We start from the raw sequence: 19001 nt of genomic DNA, 5'->3' as shown, positions 1-19001 counted from the left end.
GCTTGATCGTTTAAAGTTAAAGCTTTGATTAGACCGCTTGATCGTACTAGAGCTCCTTCCGATCTCAACAGTAGCGATCGTCGCCACGCTAGACATGCGGAAACAATTGTGTCGTCTAGAACATTTCAGATGAACGGCCTTCAGACTACGGACTAAACATTTAGACTAACGAGTGAATAGCTTTGCTTTTCGATCATTAAGAGACTTGAATTTACCAAGAGAATGTTCATGAATCGTCCAAAAGCTGATTCTTGCTTGCTTCAACTGAATGTTCTTTGATTATTTATTGGATCATTCCTTATTAGTGTGTATCCCATTTATATGTGCAATTGTCAACCTTTCAGTTCACTAGAATTTACACTTGATTTCATTGAATATTTTTTTATTCAAAATATATTTTATTTAGAAAATGACAATCAAATATTGTTTCATGGTCCTCTCTTTTCCCCCACAGCCAAGCTAGCTATTAATGTTTCGAATCACAAACATTTCGAGTTTTGCAGTTATTTGGTCACTGACAGTTAGAAAAATTACGAGTAGCTGTGCGATAACATGTCCGCTGGAAATTAGTTCGTGGTTTTGATCATTATAATTTATTGTAAGTATTCCCACGAATTCTACCTGTAGGTACTAAGTGGAAGTTCAACTTTTGAACTTCAGTGTGCCGGCCGCAGTGCTGGTGTGTGTACGTGTGTAGTGTGATGTCCTGTTCATTTTACTCTTTATGCACTCCCTCCAAGTTCTTCCAATTTTTATCTTATTGCAATGGGATTGCGTCATGTAATTACTTGCATTGTGTTTTCGTTGCTCGGTAAGTAACTCTGTAGACTAACAAATTTTCGTTCGCACACATGATTGGATTGAACTCTTAGTCTTGCTGACGAAGTAGAACCTTTTTTGTCGACCTTTCTTAAATTTGGAACGAATTGCGTTCAGCCATGCAAGTGCAATAGTTCAGGGCCCTCAATACTAAGATTTTAAAAATGAGAAAGACGGAAACTTTGCGTCAGAAGAAATATGACAGTTAAACATAATGCATCTTGTTTGATACCTTATTAAAATTTAAAGAATTTGCTGTACTAGAGAAAGTGGTCGGACGAGCTTCTTCGGTACCTAACTTCTTTTGATCACTCTAACTCGGTTAGTAAAATTTAGTTTGAGCTGCTGCTGCCAATGCTATTAACGCTATAATAAGCGCCTTTTTTTCTGTATTGAATTTTCGAATGTGTATATGATGTTAACCAATATCAGGATATAAACTAGAATAGAAGCAACAGTAAAACAAATTCTATGTCATGTGCTGCTTAATTAATAAAGCCGCCGCCCGCTTTAGCATTCGGGTTTAGGGTAAACTGACCTGGTTCTAGATCTCAGGCTCTCTTGTCTTGGTGTTTGACTCTTACTATCCAAATAATTGACTATAAAAATTGATATTCTGCCATTCGAAAGGCTCAATTTTAATTACATTCTCTGAAAGACTAAAAAAAAGTACAGTCATAAATCACTATAAAACGTTGCGTACGTACGTTTCTAAAGGGGCTGCAAATTAGAAGAGACGTTGGTTAAACGTCCAGTACAAAATATACCTGATTTACGTAAGGCTCATCATGCCATACGTTGCATAGAGTGATAGACTCTCATCGTCATCGGACGTTGCGTTCGCTACCGTCCGATGACGTCATCGCGGATGACTCGAAAGGTTGAACGCTTACCTTCCCCCGAACGCTTACCTTCCCCCGTTTGCTGCCTTGATAGATATTTTTTGAACATTCGGTCGTTTACTGGTCTCGTTGAAGTTTAGCCCATTCAGCACGTCTGTTATACCTGCGCGAAAATATTTTTATTATATTGAGTCATGTAATTACCACTTTTCGTATCCTCTTTGAAACGTGTCTCAGCTATTCTTATTGAGAAGATCACATTATATCTGCGTTTGTATTCACTTTTAAACGTGTCTCAACTTTTCCTATTGAGAATATCGTTATTTGATTAATTTTATTCCTAATCAACATAAGTAAATCTCTTGAAGGTCATTCGGAACCCTTGCTTGTGCATTCTAATATATTTAGTGTCTTCGTCAGGCCTGCTGATCTTTTTTTCTTTCTGTCGGACATGGCCGTATAAAGGTCGAGGCTGGGATTTGCGTAATTGCGAGTAGCTCGCATCATGAGCCAGCTCCTGCTTGTCATGATTTAGTCCATTTTAATAATGGGTTGGATTTAAACGCGGCTGGTTTAAATCGTAAATCAAACACTCAACGTTATTATTTCTTGCGTCGAAATCTTGTTTTAAGCGGTGCTGCAGCTTGCTAGGAAGTCATTCTAGCCCGGATCATTATCCATAGACCGTTGCAGTCTCCAAGCATTCGTTGCCGTTGATGGCTGTTAACTCACTGAAAACTTGTTTCTTTTTTATTAAAAATGCATAATCAGAAAAACTCAACAGGCCCACACCGCTCATTAAGAATGAATCTTGAACGCTTTTTTCATATATTTATGTACATTCACGAAAGTAGTAGAATTTTATAATTGAATTATAAAAATGACGAGAAACGATACACTGCAAGGGCTAATATTCAACAATTTAATTCTAATGAGGTTTATTCCAACATAGGAACGTTAATACGGATTATTGCTCTTCTTTTGTATGTTGAACGTTAATATTGACATTTTGTGCTGAACGTTAATATGGATGTTTTGTGTTGAACGTTAATACAGATATTTTGTGTTGAACGTTAATAAAGATATTTTGTGTTGAACGTTAAATGGATGTTTTGTGTTGAACGTTAATAAAGATATTTTGTGTTGAACGTTAAATGGATATTTTGTGTTGAACGCTAATATGGATGTTTTGTGTTGAACTTTTAGTTTTAGAAATCAGTTGCCGTTTTTTATTTTCCCAATGCGAGATAACAATCTTAATGACAATAATTGATTGAGACTATCTAGATTATCCAACTTATTCGATCAAGAGGTATATGATAACGTGTCCATTAGGAAGTATATTAGTATGAATAATCGGAATTTAACCCATTCTTAAGGGTTTAATTAGGAGGGGGGAAGGGAAAGCTGTCCCCTGCGCAGTAATGACCGTTAAAAGCCAATTAGTTATTAGCTTATTTTGCTACTAATCCATGCACGGTTATGAAATTTAATTCTATTTAATCACTTGTAAACAAAATGCAACATTTTCATGCTTTACAGGAGGTGTGATTGGGCAGGGAGATGAAGAAACTTATCTCGGCAAGTTTCTTGGTGAATTCAACAGCTACCATCATCAGGTATCGTCTTATTATTCGGTTAATTCAGATGCATTCAATTAAACTTCTTCTTAAAAATCTTCTCCGCATGGCTAGCCAATTACGATTCTCCTGGAATAATTTTGTAATCTCTTTTCCTTAGTAAAAATTAAGATTAAAATCTCTCGTAATTTTAATTTTGAACGGTTGAAACACAAATTTAATTCTTTATGAGATAGATGGTTTTATCGCTGAGCTTAGCCGTACACTTTTAACGGATCATTTTCTGCATATATGCAGAAAAGCGAGCCAGAACATGATGATAAAGAAGCGAGCCAGAACTCGATGATAAAGATGCGAGCCAGAACATGATGGTAATAAAAAAACGAAGCAAATATTTGCTGTTATTTAAAAGGTCGGTGGCGAGGTGTACGCCGTGAACCAGCACTCGTTCCACATCCGCAAGTTCATGTACGACGGCAACGGGAAAGACACCTTCTTCTGGGCGGGAAGTCGGCCGCGTCCTGGGCCTCAGGGCTTCATCGTGCCTAACGAGATCGGGAGGGGAGTGCTCTCTTTCTGGGTGACTGCAACATTTTTTCTGGTGCTATACTTTCAAAAAAAGTTAAGTGACTACAATATTTTTTCTGGTGCTATACTTTCAAAAAAAGTTAAGTGACTACCACATTTTTTATGGTGCTATACTTTCAGAAAAAGTAAAGTGCCTACAACATTTTTTCTGGTGCTATACTTTCAAAAACAGTTGAGTGACTACAACATTTTTCTCGTCATGAACTGGTGGTGAATAAGACATGCCGCGGTGAAGAACCAGCTGGAGGAGATGTGTATTCGTAATGATGTTAAATTATTTTAGATTATACGTAATGCATTTGGGATTTTTTAATCATGCACAGATTGTTCTTGACCATTCCATAATAATTTTTATCTTTTTTTAGTTTCTTTTCTGAGGTTGACATGTGTTCACACTAGTCAAACTAAGATATTTCACTTGATACAGTTTTTCAGTATGAATGGCCTTGGGTCGTTTCCGATAACGGTTTAAAGAGCATACAAATAATTTTAAGGATATTTTGACAAAGTTACCTTTCTGTTTATTTGACGGTTAGTTAAACTGGAACTCGTTATCTTTAATAATGTTTAATTAATATTATTCAGAATTGTTCAAAATGATGGACCCAATTTAATAAATTCGTATATCGAGAAAGCATATCTCCTGTTACTGAGTGCACCACAGCAATGATTCTGTTCTCGCACCAGCAACTCTGTTTACGTCCCGCCTCTACCAGCAACTCTGTTTACGTCCCGCCTCTATCAGCAACTCTGTTTACGTCCCGCCTCTACCAGCAACTCCTGTCTCTTATACACATCTAGATGTGTATAAGAGACAGCCCTGATAGCATCGTTGACGCTCCGAGTATGAACGCCTTCAAGAACAGACTAGACGAAGCTATGCAGGAGCATATGTTCAGTCTTAAAATGACTAGCAAATTACGGACCAGGCAATAAGTCCAGCAGCTATCACAATCAATCGTCAGTTATGGAAAGATCGGGTTCCAAAGGCCTGGGGCCATACTTTCAAAATTCGCTAAATGAACGTAAGTACTTACGCTCTATTTTCTTGTCTGTGATTGGTGGATTTTGCTTGAAAGGCCGTCAATGATTGGCAGATGAACTTACGATCTCAACTTTTTTTGAAAGTATGCCCCGGATCCCTTGTGAATCAAGTCACGAAAAATTCAAAAATTGGCAACAGGCCATGGGCCCATATCTTAGGGGCCGACACTTCTATTCTATATGCTCTTGCATAGCTTCGTCTAGTCTGTTCTTGAAGGCGTTCATACTCGGAGCGTCAAAGATGCTATCAGGGAGTATATCCTTATGTCCTTTATCTGCTCGGACTGAGGACAAGAAAGTGCGTCAGTGTTTTGACATAATGACAAATTAAATTATGAATTTATTAGTTGATGTAGTTTATATTATTCTGAATGTCGTTTGCTTGACCAGGACGAACGTGTTGCGTCAATACCACAACGAAGACATCACCATCACCCTGCCTGACGCTAAGACCATCCGCGACATCCGTTGGCTCTCCGTATACGACCTCACCAGACATGTGAATAAATTCACAATTTTCTATTTATACCCACGTTATCTGTTGAATCAAACATCGTGTTTTTTTTTAATTTAAATTTTTTATTTATACATGTGTTATGATATTACATTCAATTCGTTATTTATGGCCTAGTGTTGTCTTCTGTGCTAATATTATTCAGTTATTTAGTGATTGAATTATTTGTACTCTGACATACCTAAAACGGGAGCTATTTTCATATCAAATTACAATGCTTTGAGTAATTCACCGTCCAATTTTCATGCTTTCATGGTGCCAATTCAGTACCTTAAATCCTGTCGTGAATTAATAATTAAAAAAATTTGTAAAAACTGCTGTGATTTTAATAAAATCCACTGGAATTTCAGGAACCTTTTGGGGATCTTTACATCCCCGAAGGGTTCGAACCTCCCCAACGGCTGAGGCTAAACCGTCTGACGGGCAAGACTGGACACGTCAACTCCGAGCCTGTTGTTATCCTCGACTCGAAAACCATCAAAATTGACAGTGAGTTTTAACTGCAGAAATTGCCCTGATGATTGAATATTTAATGGCAAATAATCATGATGATTATGATGACAAATTATCCCGAGAATTATGATAGGTATTAAATTATCGTGACTCTCGTCATAGTGAATTATCCTGATAATAACAAAAAACAGATAATTCTGATAACAACGATAGCGAATAACCTGATAATTATATTCACTAATTACTTTGTTAACTATGTTGTTATCTCGAAAACTATTGAATACCAGTGCATACTACTTTTGTACTTGTAGGTGCTACTTCTGTAGTGTGTTTATTTGTTATTGCTTCTTTTATTTCAACTATTAGTATACGTAGCCTGTTTGAATCACCAAGTGTAGAGTTACTAGATATTGTTTCGTACATGCAACTAATAAGTAACGTATTTGAAGCAAATAACATGTAGCGTTGTGTTATCCTTGTGTCAGGATATTGTGATGCAAATTGAAGATGTATATTATTTATTATTCATTTAATCATTGTAGATTTTGAATACGACGGCAGCGGGGAAGAAGCGTACTTCTGGGTCGGCGTTGGGCCACAGCCACACTCCAAAGGCAATAAAATTCCAGATGAACTCGGCTAGTGAGTTTTAATTTCTTGTAATTTTTCGCAGATTTCTTATCTTTCTAAACATGTTTGAAACTTTGAACTACGGGACTACAAACTTGCTATCTAAATATGCAAAGATGACGGATGTACTATAAGCTTTATTTGCACTTCATTATCTTTAAAATCTCTTCAATCTTCTAAAAATTACTTTATCTTTTTGAAATCTCGATACTAAAAAAATTTTAATGCAGACAAAATGTTGATGGTTTTGTATGTATTAAAATGAAGTTAATAACGTGCAGCTTGACGCCCCTGGGCCGGTATCACCGGGCCAACATCGTGCTGACGTTGCCAGGAGACCTGTCCGTGCAGACCGTCAACTGGCTCGCCGTCTACGACGTCAAGAGGAACGACGTCCTCGGCTCTGTCATCCTGCACGACGACCTCAACGTCCCGCCCTCCCTCGTCCATATCACCGTCAGTTGCTATCATACGTCTTCGTCAGTTGTAAGCATACATCTTCGTAAGTTGTTAGCATGCAAGACCGGGGAACATCTTCTTCAGTTGTTATTGGGGAATAAGTCTGAGGGTCTATGTCGCCCCAGACCGTGACCTTTCCTTTGTGAGTGCCCGTCTTTTAGTGATGCCCGACGGCAGTTCTTCCCTCACCTATGTCGGAATAAACACAACACACCTAAAAAGTATCTTGGCCCAACCACAACACGGCCATTATAATGTCGACCGACTCATAGAAAACCTACGGGCGATAGATATGTTCGACAATATATGATTTTTGATTTAAAAAAAAACTTTCGATAACTGAGACCTTCCACCTCTTTGGTGATGTTCATCCTGAATTTCGGTGCGAGATAGCTAAATAGCTGAAGCGCTAGTAAACATTTGGCTACTAGACTAAATAACTAATTGAGGGTCTATGTCAGTTCAGCAGCTTTCATGGCAGAAGAGGGAGGTGGAAGTTCCTAGTTACCTCTTGGCTTTGTTTGTTGTGTAAAGTCTCCATAGTTTGATGTTTTCCTGATCGGGTATATTATTCTGGTACTATATAATTCTTGTCTATTTTAAGGGGACCCATCACCCCTAAATTTTCAATTTTGACGTTTTTCGGTTTTTGTGCTCATCTTAAAGCTTACTTTCTGACGCATCGAACGGTACCAGAATCATCTCTCTACGTCGAAAAATAATTTCGTGACAGCTCCCTAAAGGGGGGCGGTTTCGAGGGCCCTTCAGTAAAGTCTATGGGATTAATTCGAAGGCTGGACACACTAAAAAGGAACGTCTGACGTAAAGCGTCTAATTATGGCATTATCCGGTGCTTATACTCATCTTAAAGCTTACTTTCTGATGCGTCGAACGGTACCAGAACCATCTTTCTAGCTGCATTTTGACGTTCACGACTAACCGTGGAATGGGGGGCGGTGGTGGGCGGCCTTCAGTAATTCCTATAGGCGTAATTCGAGAGCAGGGCTTTAAATATAGCCTGCTGCAGCCAGAGCATTCAGTGTCCATCATGACAGCGAGGTGAGAGGTATGCAGCCAGTCGCTCTATGCCTCGCTGACTTGGTTTGAGGCTTAATTACGGTATCTAGGCTACGTTACGACTCTTTTACGTCCCTTTACGTGCCGCGCGGCAGTCTTTTGGGCCAGGTGTAAACCTCCTATTGCTCTCACGGCAAACCGATCTCCTCCTACAGTTTTCAAGCTACAACAATGAGAGTCATATCATCCGATTCGTAAAGACCATACCTATCGATTTAGCCATCCCTTTTTTTGAATTTGTGCATGGTTCGTCTTATATATGGGGGAAAAGGGGGGAAGGGCAGGGAAAAAGTGGAAAAATGGGGAAAACGCGCATAAAAAAACTATGGGGAAAATGAAAAAAAGGGATGGCAGAGTCGATGGGTATGGTCTTTACGAATCGAATGATACGTGTCTTGATGTTGTAGGACGATATTTGTAGGAGGAGATAGATTTTCTATAGTACCCGTTTTTTTGCCGTTTTCTATGAATATCACGTTTTCTATCAATTTTTTCGAAAAATTCATAGGAGCAAAATGTTATTTTTTAAACATTTTACGTGTGTATGTGAAGTTTCACGATGATCGGATAGTAACTGTAGAAGTTTTTACGGAGGGTGATGGGTCCCCTTAATAGCCACAACAGCAGTTGATTCCAAAATTGCCTAAGACGATGTCCATTGTATGAAGGTTGTCCACATATCATTATATATTCGTTCTAAATATGGTTCTAATAATTCCAATGTTCTTTCTAGAGGTTTCTTCGAAATAACATGATGACATTGCTTTAAGTCGATTAACGGGCATTGGTCTGCAACGTGAGCGTCATTTTATGCCAACAACATTTTATTTTTATTTTCAAATGTCCTAAATCAGTACCGGTACGTGCTATTTAAATATAAAATGCGCAATAAAAATATATTCAAACAAACATAAATAACACTGCACATATGTTTGCTTCTTATCATTCCAGTTTCCAAACTTCCTACGCATTTTTAACTATAAGTAGCTCCAAGAGTCATGGAATTACACGTTTATTTGAGCCTTTAATATGAACACGAATCTTTTTTCGTTGTCAATTTTTAATAAAAGTAGCTCTTTAAAAGTCATGGAATTACACGTTTATTGGAGCATTTTATATGAACAAGAATCTTTTTTCCATTGTCAGCCTCACACGAGCGCGATGCCGCAGTGCGAGCAGCTGCACCGCGACCTGCAGATCTCCTGGTCGGTCTTCGGCGACCAGGTCACCGTCGAGGTCGCCGCACGTATGGGTCAGTCCTGACACGATAAGTGGGTCAGTCCTGACACGATAAGTGGGTCAGTCCTGACACGATAAGCGGGTCAGTCCTGACACGATAAGTGGGTCAGTCCTGACACGATGTACAACACTCATTTTAGCTTATACTTTTAATGTTTTCAATGCAGGTTTTCTATTGAAGAAGAGAATAATCCTTATAGATTATTTTTATCATCTGTCTCAATTCAATGAATTAGGACTTTTTATCAATAAATCTTTCTCTAGTATGATGATACTCATATGACGATTTATGCCCAAGTATATTGATACTCATATGATGACGTGGGAGTGGAACCATGCTTTTTTCACCTCGTGACAGTATGGCTCTGTGGTTGCAGTTCAGAGTACCTGGACTGGAGCTGTGAGTTGCGGGATTGAAACTCTAGTAAGGTGGAAAGATTCTACGATGTCCATAATCCTCGACAGGCCTGATTTGGCTTACTCAAAGTCGACACAGCTATAACTATTAATACTATCATTACTATTACCACTATTGTCATTAATAGTGTTATTACTGTTGTTACTATTACCTTTATTACTTTTATTACTCGAGATGCTTGTCCCAGAGCTGGAGGAATACGTGGCGTTCGGCATGAGCGGCAACCCTGACCGCCCCGAGATGGTGGGCGGAGACGCGGTACTGCTGCACAGAGACGACTTCCTGGGCTACGCCAACGACATCAACATCACATCTTACTTCCCTGTACGTTAATTAATGCCACTAAGTCTATTATAATATATTCTTGTCACTGTATCGGTATCAATATACCAATAGTTGCTTCCTGGGCTACGCCTACGACATCAACATCACATCTTACTTCCCTGTACGTTAATCAATGCCACCAAGTCTATTATCATATATTCTTCTTGTCACTTATTCAGTATTAATATAACAATAGTTGCTTCCAATAATAATGTCGTTGGCGTAGCCAACGACATCAACATAACACCTTACTTCCCCGTCAGTCAATGAATCCCATTCATGAACATCGTATATTTTTTGTCTTTTTTCGGCATTGATATAATATTATTTGTTTGAAATTGCAAGTTACGATTTATTCAACATTTATTGACAATTTTGTGATTAAGAGTTTAATTTTTTGGTTCATTTATTTAAAACTAGTAAAACTAATATTTCTGTCACTATTTTAGTTCTTATTTTAAAATAATTGCGAAATCTCCGTGCGAAATCTCTTTTTTTTTATGACTGCCTAACATAGAGATGAATTGTGATTTTTAACAGTCTCCATGAATATATTATTATACAATCTATCTATTTACACAGTTTTACAGTCTCCATGAATGAACTCGTATCATTACAGAATATACTAATTTATTCGGCACTACAGTCTGCATGAATGTATTTTTACACAACATATATATGTTCACCTGGTAAATGTGAATGATTCAGTGCACGGAGTTGCTGAACCAGAAGAAGGGCGTGTGTCTGGACGACGAGGTGGGCGGTATACAGGACTACCAGCTCATGACGAGCTCCCGTGACGATGGCGTCTCTGTCTTTACTTATCGACGTCGTCTCCAGACTGGTGATGCTTTTACAACTAATTACGATACATTTCATGCTTTATAAAGATCAATTATGTTTCATGCTTTATAAAGATCAATTATGTTTCATGCTTTCTAAACATCGATGCATTTGATGCTTTCGAAACTTCGACACTTTTTATGATCTATGAACCTCGAAGCATCTAATGCTTTCAAATCTTCGATACATTTCATGCTATCAAAACTTTTATTAATATTATAATGATAGCTTAATGCATATTTATTTATTTTTTTTATTCTAAACAATTACTTGCTATTACTTGATATTGCATTACATGTATTACTTGATATTGTATGACTGCAATGCCAAGCTCCAGTCGATTAATTTTATGAACTTATCACAGCGGACGATGGGGACATCCCGTACGAAGCCAAGGGCCCCAACATGATCATCTGGGCCATAGGGCGCCTGGATGCGGCCCGCCGCCCCACGATGCACAGGGCCTGGTCCAAGGTGGGTTGTTGGCCCCAACAGTGCGCTTTTGTGACACGTTCGTTATATTTTCAACATGTAAATTAAGCGAATTTGTGATTAAATTCACTGATTAAAATCACTTAAAATAATAGTGATTTTCTTAAAATATCCAGTGATTAAATTAGGTGAATCAAGTGCAGCCAAATATCCACTTGAACGACGCTACGGGAAGTGTGCACTTACCGAACTGTGCTGTAAAGCCTTATTCTAATGACGGTATCTGGAATTTAATGACGAACAGCCTTGATGACGGTCAATGTATCCTCAGAAAAAGTGTCCACCACTTTTTCTTCTGACGGTACTTTCAGGTGGCGCAACCGCTAGACCTCGGCCGCGTGCCATCACGCAATTGCTTCTCCTTCACGCACGACCTCAACAAGAAAATGTGAGTGATGAGTAGGCTAGTCCAAGAGTTAGTGCGAATTCCTTCACTGCGAAGCAAACGACTCGTATTTTTAGCTAAAAACATGAACTATAGTAATAAGGAAATGCTTTATCAAAAATAAAAATTGCTAGCTAGGATGTAAACGAATCAAGGACTCAAAATATGAGTCGAGAACTTTTTTGACAATTCAGATACCCAAGCGGTGCATATTTCTTCCGCTGTGTCAATAGGAAGAATTCAGTCGCTTGAAACGCGTTTTAATAAGCTGAACGAAACACAGACACGCTGAACCCTAATGAGCATAACCTGGTCACACATTTTTTTCTAAATAATATAAATGTAGATAAATACAAAGCGATAAGAAAATTAGCTAATAAATTTAACGATGCATGCCCGATAACGATGGTTCTACTGCAGTGGTTCCCAAACTTTTTCAGGCTGGCGCCCTCTTCGGCTCCCTAGTGAATTTCTAGCGCCCCCCACAGACATACGCCTCTTTCTTGAAATTTAGTACGTTGCAATTTTAAAAGATAAAGGTTAAACACAATTTATGCACCTCCGTGGCAATGTCTGTGCTTAACATCGTTTTTGTCTGGATCTAAGGTTATAAGGTTATTATAAAGTTTCTGCAAATATTACAAGGTTCTTATGTTATTGTGTATGAGCCGTGCTATTGAACTCAATTGAATAGTGTTCAATAGCCACTATTGAACATTATTGAACACAAATCGTGAACCAAAAAAATTTCGGAAAAAGTCACTTTGCGGCAAAGCTTCTAAATCTGTGACGTGACTGCCTTGCAGCACTGCATGGGAGGCCGTGAAGCTCACCGACGCCAGCACCGTGGAGTTCACGGCGCGGCTTGGCCCCGACGGCGGCCCTCGCGGCTACGCGGCCATCACGGGACGTTAGTTCTTACAAAAATTCTGTACAAGTTAACTAGGATTAGCTTGGAGAATTTGAAGTTCTCATCCTTAGAGGAAGTATGTTTCAATTATTTTAATCAATTGGACTTTTTGAACAGTTCATAATCTTCTAGAAAGTCACTACATTGCTTGGAGAATTTGTTATTCTGATCAAAAGATACCAAGCTAGCATCGGCAGAGGACCAGATAAAATACAACGTTGATATCTATGCTATCAAGGGAGACTGCAAGATGACCAATACACGTTTAAAAATCCTTTCTACCTTTGATGACTCGCCGTCTCTAACATAAAGCAAATTCTTCTCTTCGATAGTGAAACAAATTATACAACTTTTCAGATGTGGATTTTTTTGTAATGCTTCAACTGTTGTGCAGAACCTGCACTGACGGGCAAGGGTTGGTACATCAACGGGTTCCTGGCCCCTGAGTTGTACCTGAGGCGCAATACTGAGTACACCTTCAAGGTGGAAGGTGGCGCCTCCCCCCACGACCCTGCCACCTACCACCCCCTCATCATCACTGGTAGCTTTAGGTCTAATTTTGTCCTAATTGCTAGCCGAACTTACTAATACACCTTCGTAAATAGAGGAGTATACTAGCCATGTTTAGATATGATAGTATTTCTTTAGTTTCCCGGAGAAGATTACAATTTTCTTGTCGCGATGTTAGAATAATTTCGCGACTGACGTCACGTTGTTTAGTCGACACGAGTTGGGCTCTAGCTTTGTTTTTCTGGTGTCAAATAAACATCTGGTGTCGTTTTGAGCAAATAAAAATAGATTTAAGTTATTAAGATTTCTATTACAATTTTGAGAACATCAACTTTACATCATTTCTATATTTTTCTTCTTTCTTTCAAACCTCAGGCTTATATTAACCACGCTTCTCGTTCGGTATTAACCACGCTTTTCGTTTGGTGCACCGTTCTATCGTAATGGAAAACACCGTAATTTGTCCGAGATATTTACATTTTTCAAGAGTTTTGTACACCATAGTACTCGCTACAGTTCCGTTGTAAAATAGGAGGTAGGGGCACGTTTTTTTATCTAATTTTCACCGTATTTCTTGGTACTGATCCCTCCTCCATGTAATAAACGAGCCACACAAGGGCTTCTAGCAGCTGAGCGAGGCACAGAGAGCCGAGGTACGCGTGCAGGCCGGGGTGGATTAACGTAAAATTAATGAGACGTAATGTTGACAGACGAGCCACACGGAGGATTCTCACAGCTAAGCGAGGCACAGAAGTCTCAGGTGCGCGTGTTGGCGGGTGTGGACTACACACAACGTGGCGACATTCGCCCCATGCGAGGTGAGAGTCAGGCTCCTGTTCTACCTAAACTATACCAGATGACATTTATTTTTTTATTCATTTGCTTTTTCAAAGACTTCCTTTCATATAAATTTATAATTGGAGTTATTTTCATAATCATGATATGTCATTGAACTTTTCGAATTCCTGTACCTCATTTATTTGTTTGTACGAACCTTTTCAAAATTATGTCATCATTGTAAACAGATGAAATTCTCATGGTAATCTCAGCGAATTCATTTCTGCTTGTATTCTACTTTAAATCGCAATACAGGCCTAACTGCCTGAATTATTCAAAAGCAATGAATGTTTAAGAAACAATGTCGAAGCAGGAGGTCGCCTGTGTGAATGGAAGCATCCCAGCAACCTGGACCGCAGGCGAGATGCTGATGTTCCGACGTTCCCAGAGTACAGGAACGAGCTCAACCTTCAGTGTGAAAGTGGTGAGGAAATATATCTTGTACATACCGTCTTGAAATTCATGGTTTGTTCGACCGACATAGTACGGACTTGCGATGTAGACCAAGCACATTATGTTACCTTACCAGATTGTAATCCATGTATGGGATTGTGATACTTTCATACTTTCAATACTAATCATTATCAGTATTTCAATCAGATATAAGATCAGAATTATTTCTGGAATTCCTGGAAACAAACAATCAATGGGAAGAGCATAACTCATCTGTTATACACGTTTCGCCTAAGGTTCATTATCCACTAAATATTTTCAAGCTCATGTTAATATGAAGTAGTTATTGGAGCCTAAAACTACAATATCAGTCGGGCCGAGATATTACCTGGATGAAGTTTGATAAAAGTGGACTAACAAGGAAATCGAAAAACTGGAGTAAGGAAATTATAGGATTAATTTTTGAATAACATCATTTCCTATTTGAAGAATTTATTCATCAAGAAAAAAAAAGTTAAGCTTCACTTGTGTTTATTTATGAACGTCGATACGAACGTGGCGTTCATTGATTAAGCCTACTTTACTTGAAAAATCATTGAAATGATTATGTGCCGACGAAATAATGGACAACACAATAAGGAACATAGAGGTTCTTGAATGTCAGAGGATATTTATACCGAGTAACGCTAGCTGCCAGCAACATGAGTAAAGACCAAGTCTTTTTCAGAGGGTGGACCACGCGATCTGAAGATAATGCCGAACAAATCGTGGCCAGCAACGGTCTACTACAATAGCTGGACGGGCAAGAATATGGGCTGGAAGATCCACATCCTAAACGAGCAGTCGGATATTGTTGCGTTACCGCTGCGTTCTGGCGCTGCTACGACTTACGCATCGGCCGTATTGCTCGTTATCTCCGGGGCTCTCGCGTTAATATAGCACGCGTACGATAAGTACGCGAAATAGCTTTATGCATAAATTAACATTCCGTTAATATTTTTATAATTGCTCGCCCTTAATGTTAAATTAATAAATCTCAATATCACGTAAATGAACTTTATTCCTAAGTATAAATTAAATCAAACTCATAATCAATCAGCTTCGTGGGACTTGAGGATCGTGGTTCGCGCACAGGATTGCGTGATTGCGTAGACTCAAAATTCGGTGAAATCGCTATTGACAAATTTTTGAATATCTTCTAGGTTCATACTGCTACTCATCTCGGCACATTTCTGAAAAAGAGACAATTACATTATGCGTCGCTTAACTACATCTTTGAGCTTTATAGTGATGCTTCTGGAAATATGTTTGAAGATTTCAAAATTGAACCCTAAATTCAATATAATATTGACATGACATGTATAATTAGTAACTGACTTTTTTAAACTCTTCAAGTATTTTGGCGCTCTGTTGGGGGCTGACATGTTTATTGAGAATCTTGGAGAGAGATGTGAACAGCTCGTCTGATGAGGCGTCGCTCACGGTCCTTCCATTGGTCTGCAAGGAACAAGCTTAGCTCAAGTAATGGCCATCTCGACTTGTATTGCCTTCACTGTTAAAAATCCCGAATTACTAACTTATTAAATAATGGTACACTTCATTACCTGCTATTTTCTTATGGACTATGTTCTCAAGTCAATGATTATTACTGATTAAATTGATTATTATTATTGACCATCATTACTGTTAGGAAGTGATAAGCCTTACATAACATAAAAATCTATCTACGTAAACCTGACGTTTCATGGAATGGATGATTACATAGTTAGTGTTGATAGAATTTTGTTTAATGTCATATTTACATTTAATAGTGAGAATTCAACCATTTTATAAAATTATACAGCTCCATGGTAACACGAGGAAACGTTCAGTTGTCTCCCTTTCTATCCTAATCATTTTGAAATAAAATTTTGTACTATAAGTGAAACATGATCGAAATCATATTGATACTAAAATGCTTATAACCCCGGTTTTCAAATAAAAAAAAATTGATTGTTTTAGTTGAATTTAACTTCAAATGGAATACAAAATTGATTTATTTGATTGACTACAGACTATACCCCCTACAGACTATACCTCGTGGTCTCAAAGATAGCAAGTTAAAGTAGGTCTGGCTTTGGTATAAAACAGGAATTTGTACTCTTTTCGAAGGAGCAGATGAATGCAATCTGGTCAGCCGATCAGGAGCAAATATATTATTTCCATTTTCCATTAATATCTACTATGCTAATTGCCTATAAAAAACGACATCAGAATAGAAAATTTTGAATCATGTTAATATTCTTACAACTTGATTCATATAGTTAGTCTGCAATGAAATAATCAGTGTATAATTTAAGCAACCGGCGTAAAACGGTTTTTATCCTGAAACAGATGAAAAATATGAATGTATGGAGATGAGTGTGAAACAGTAAAGAAGCATACAAAGTATATAAGAAACCAATAAAACTGAAGTATGAATATGAAGGAAAATTTTGTGGTAAATGAGTCGAGAATGGTGGATATTTTATGAAAAACCAATTGTGTAGCTGATATTTAATTATGAAAAGTGTATATAGGTGCATGTAAAATGTGTGTAAATTGTTTAAACTTTATGAACCATTCCAATTTATCGAAATAAACTCAGAAATTGTAATAATTAAGAACGCTAGCATTTCTTCCACACCATTCACATATTTATATAATAACTACGAACTTCTTAGCAACACCTCACAGCCTAGCTCCAACATTTTGTCATTAAACTATAAAAAGTCTGAAATATAGCAGATTCCTATTTGGAGGTTGAAAAAATTGTTCCAAACAATGAAGCTACGGCTACAGATTGAAGGCCTTCTTCATTATTAAATTGGAGTAATATAAGAAATCTACAATTCTGACCATATTTTTGTGAGCCGTGTCAGTCCGACGTGTCATGAGGTGAAGCTTGGAGCCTTCCTTCACCCCCGCAGCCTCCATGCTTGTGCTATCTGTACGATTGGGTAATTACACACAATCTGTACAATTGGGATATAATTACACACTCACTGGTATCAGTACAATGGGAATTTAATAAAACACTATCACTTACAATGGGCATATACAAAACAGTACCTACACAGTGATTATTCAGGTAATAAATTCTTGTGAATTAACCAAAAATCATTTTAAGGGAATGGCTATTAAAATAAGGTTTCAACGTTTTCAAAGAAATGCAGGGCAAAATAAATAGCACTATCAATTACTACAACACACTTGGAAAACCTTGAAAATAATAAATTTTGGATTTTCAAAGCTAAATTCCACACCTAAGATTAAAAATCCACTCCTAGGATCTGAACTAGAATGTGTATACTGTAATGCGTATTGAGTAAATAATAAAAAATTGGTATATACACAACACAAATAAGTAAAGATGAGATTAGCCACTTGACCTGTCAAAGTTTTGCCTGCAAGCACCAGAGTTTGAGCAGATGGGGGCACACCCAGAAGCCCTTCTAAGCTGCCTTTCAATTCTGAGACAAGCATGTCGCCCCTAACCTGTTAAACACAAAAATCTCTAGTACAGCACATAAAATGGATGATGAAGCTTTGATCTTCATCAGCAATGAACCAGGATTACCCATTATTGATCAACTATAATTATTTTAAACAATGCAAGACAATCAACAGATCTAGCTTCTAGAAATAAACATGTATGAAATAATGAACTTTTAATAATTTTATCAACTATATATAAATGTAATAGTGAACAATATTCATGAGAAAAAATAAAATAATTTGTAAAATCTTAGCAAATAGACCCATGATGGTCGGTTAAATACATATAATCATTCAAAATTAACAGTTTCGACAGTAGTCTTTCAAACTAAACAGTTTTTTAGAAGCAACTAGACACACAGCAAAGATTACCTCAATGTTGCACTCCCCACCCTGCAACTTTTTCACAGTGATCTTCATATTTTCCTTGAATGTTGAAAGTACTAAAAATTGATATCAAATCCTAGAAAATTACAGCTGGCATCAACTAGTGAGCAACAAATTCATCTTCATCCAACTACAATAAATGGAATTAATTTGGGTTAAATAGTGATGCTATTAAGGAATTGATGTTCAATTCACATTCAAATTTTGTTCTCATAATAAATAACATTTATGGCACACAAGTAAAATATTGAATCTGCAATGAAAGCACAACTGTTTTGTTTCTTCAGTGGGGAAGTTCAAACCTAAATTGTAATTAACATTGAAATTTTTGCTACCAACAAGTAGGTCAACAACTTAAGCTCCAGAGCCCACAATTATAAAGAACTTGAAACCAAGAGGCAGAAGAAAGTTTTTGTCTGTTTTATCAGCCATGACACTGGAACAGTAGCCAGAGCATCCAGATAGAAGAAGCACATGCAGAGTTTGAGCCTCAGCTAGGAGTAAAAATTCTTGTCACCATTGGTGAGAAGGCCAAATGTTAATGGCAGAAAAATTACAAGTGTTGTTGGCTAGAATCCATTTACCTGAAGAAATTCTGCTATGACAAACTGACAAGCCAGACTTGGCATAATTTTGAAAAATTTAAAATTTACCTTAAATGTATGACTTTGGAGCTACAATATTTCAGTAAAAATTTGAACTACTAACCTTGTATATTTGGCAATACTCCAGCATAATGAT

At 37.7% G+C, this 19001-nt stretch overlaps 2 protein-coding genes across 2 annotated transcripts; one reads left to right on the top strand and one right to left on the bottom strand.

Moving 5' to 3' along the window:
* Positions 1–669: 669 nt before the first annotated feature.
* LOC108683120 (protein Skeletor, isoforms B/C) lies at positions 670–16227 on the top strand. Its single transcript, XM_018172406.2, has 17 exons — positions 670–811; positions 3204–3280; positions 3654–3802; positions 5264–5372; positions 5738–5876; positions 6383–6482; positions 6752–6926; positions 9153–9258; positions 9851–9987; positions 10696–10831; positions 11195–11304; positions 11634–11710; positions 12514–12617; positions 13012–13158; positions 13838–13945; positions 14278–14388; positions 15085–16227. Exons 1-17 carry the CDS (start codon positions 766–768, stop codon positions 15294–15296), a joined length of 2043 nt encoding a protein of 680 aa, XP_018027895.1. The 5' UTR covers positions 670–765; the 3' UTR covers positions 15297–16227.
* Positions 15398–18525, bottom strand: LOC108683121 (ubiquitin-like protein 4A). The gene is made up of 5 exons (XM_018172408.2): positions 18246–18525; positions 17768–17873; positions 17235–17323; positions 15735–15854; positions 15398–15589 (listed from the first exon to the last, which is right to left on the bottom strand). Exons 1-5 carry the CDS (start codon positions 18291–18293, stop codon positions 15512–15514), a joined length of 441 nt encoding a protein of 146 aa, XP_018027897.1. The 5' UTR covers positions 18294–18525; the 3' UTR covers positions 15398–15511.
* Between the last annotated feature and the right edge of the window lie 476 nt (positions 18526–19001).

The sequence above is a fragment of the Hyalella azteca genome, unplaced genomic scaffold, assembly GCF_000764305.2.
Source record: "Hyalella azteca isolate HAZT.00-mixed unplaced genomic scaffold, Hazt_2.0.2 contig17323, whole genome shotgun sequence".
NCBI classification, from domain to species: domain Eukaryota; kingdom Metazoa; phylum Arthropoda; class Malacostraca; order Amphipoda; family Hyalellidae; genus Hyalella; species Hyalella azteca.
The sequence above is the reverse complement of the archived record's forward strand: the minus strand, read 5'-3'. Positions and strand labels throughout refer to the sequence as shown.

Excerpts from the sequence above, each read along its gene's own strand:
- LOC108683120 (XM_018172406.2), top strand. The coding sequence starts at position 766 with ATGGGATTGCGTCATGTAATTACTTGCATTGTGTTTTCGTTGCTCG. Across the intron at positions 812-3,203 it reads CATTGTGTTTTCGTTGCTCG|GAGGTGTGATTGGGCAGGGA; the intron begins GTAAGTAACTCT and ends CATGCTTTACAG. Across the intron at positions 6,927-9,152 it reads CCTCCCTCGTCCATATCACC|CCTCACACGAGCGCGATGCC; the intron begins GTCAGTTGCTAT and ends TTCCATTGTCAG.
- LOC108683121 (XM_018172408.2), bottom strand. The coding sequence starts at position 18,293 with ATGAAGATCACTGTGAAAAAGTTGCAGGGTGGGGAGTGCAACATTGAG. Across the intron at positions 17,874-18,245 it reads GTGGGGAGTGCAACATTGAG|GTTAGGGGCGACATGCTTGT; the intron begins GTAATCTTTGCT and ends TGTGTTTAACAG. Across the intron at positions 17,324-17,767 it reads TGCAGGCAAAACTTTGACAG|ATAGCACAAGCATGGAGGCT; the intron begins GTCAAGTGGCTA and ends CCAATCGTACAG.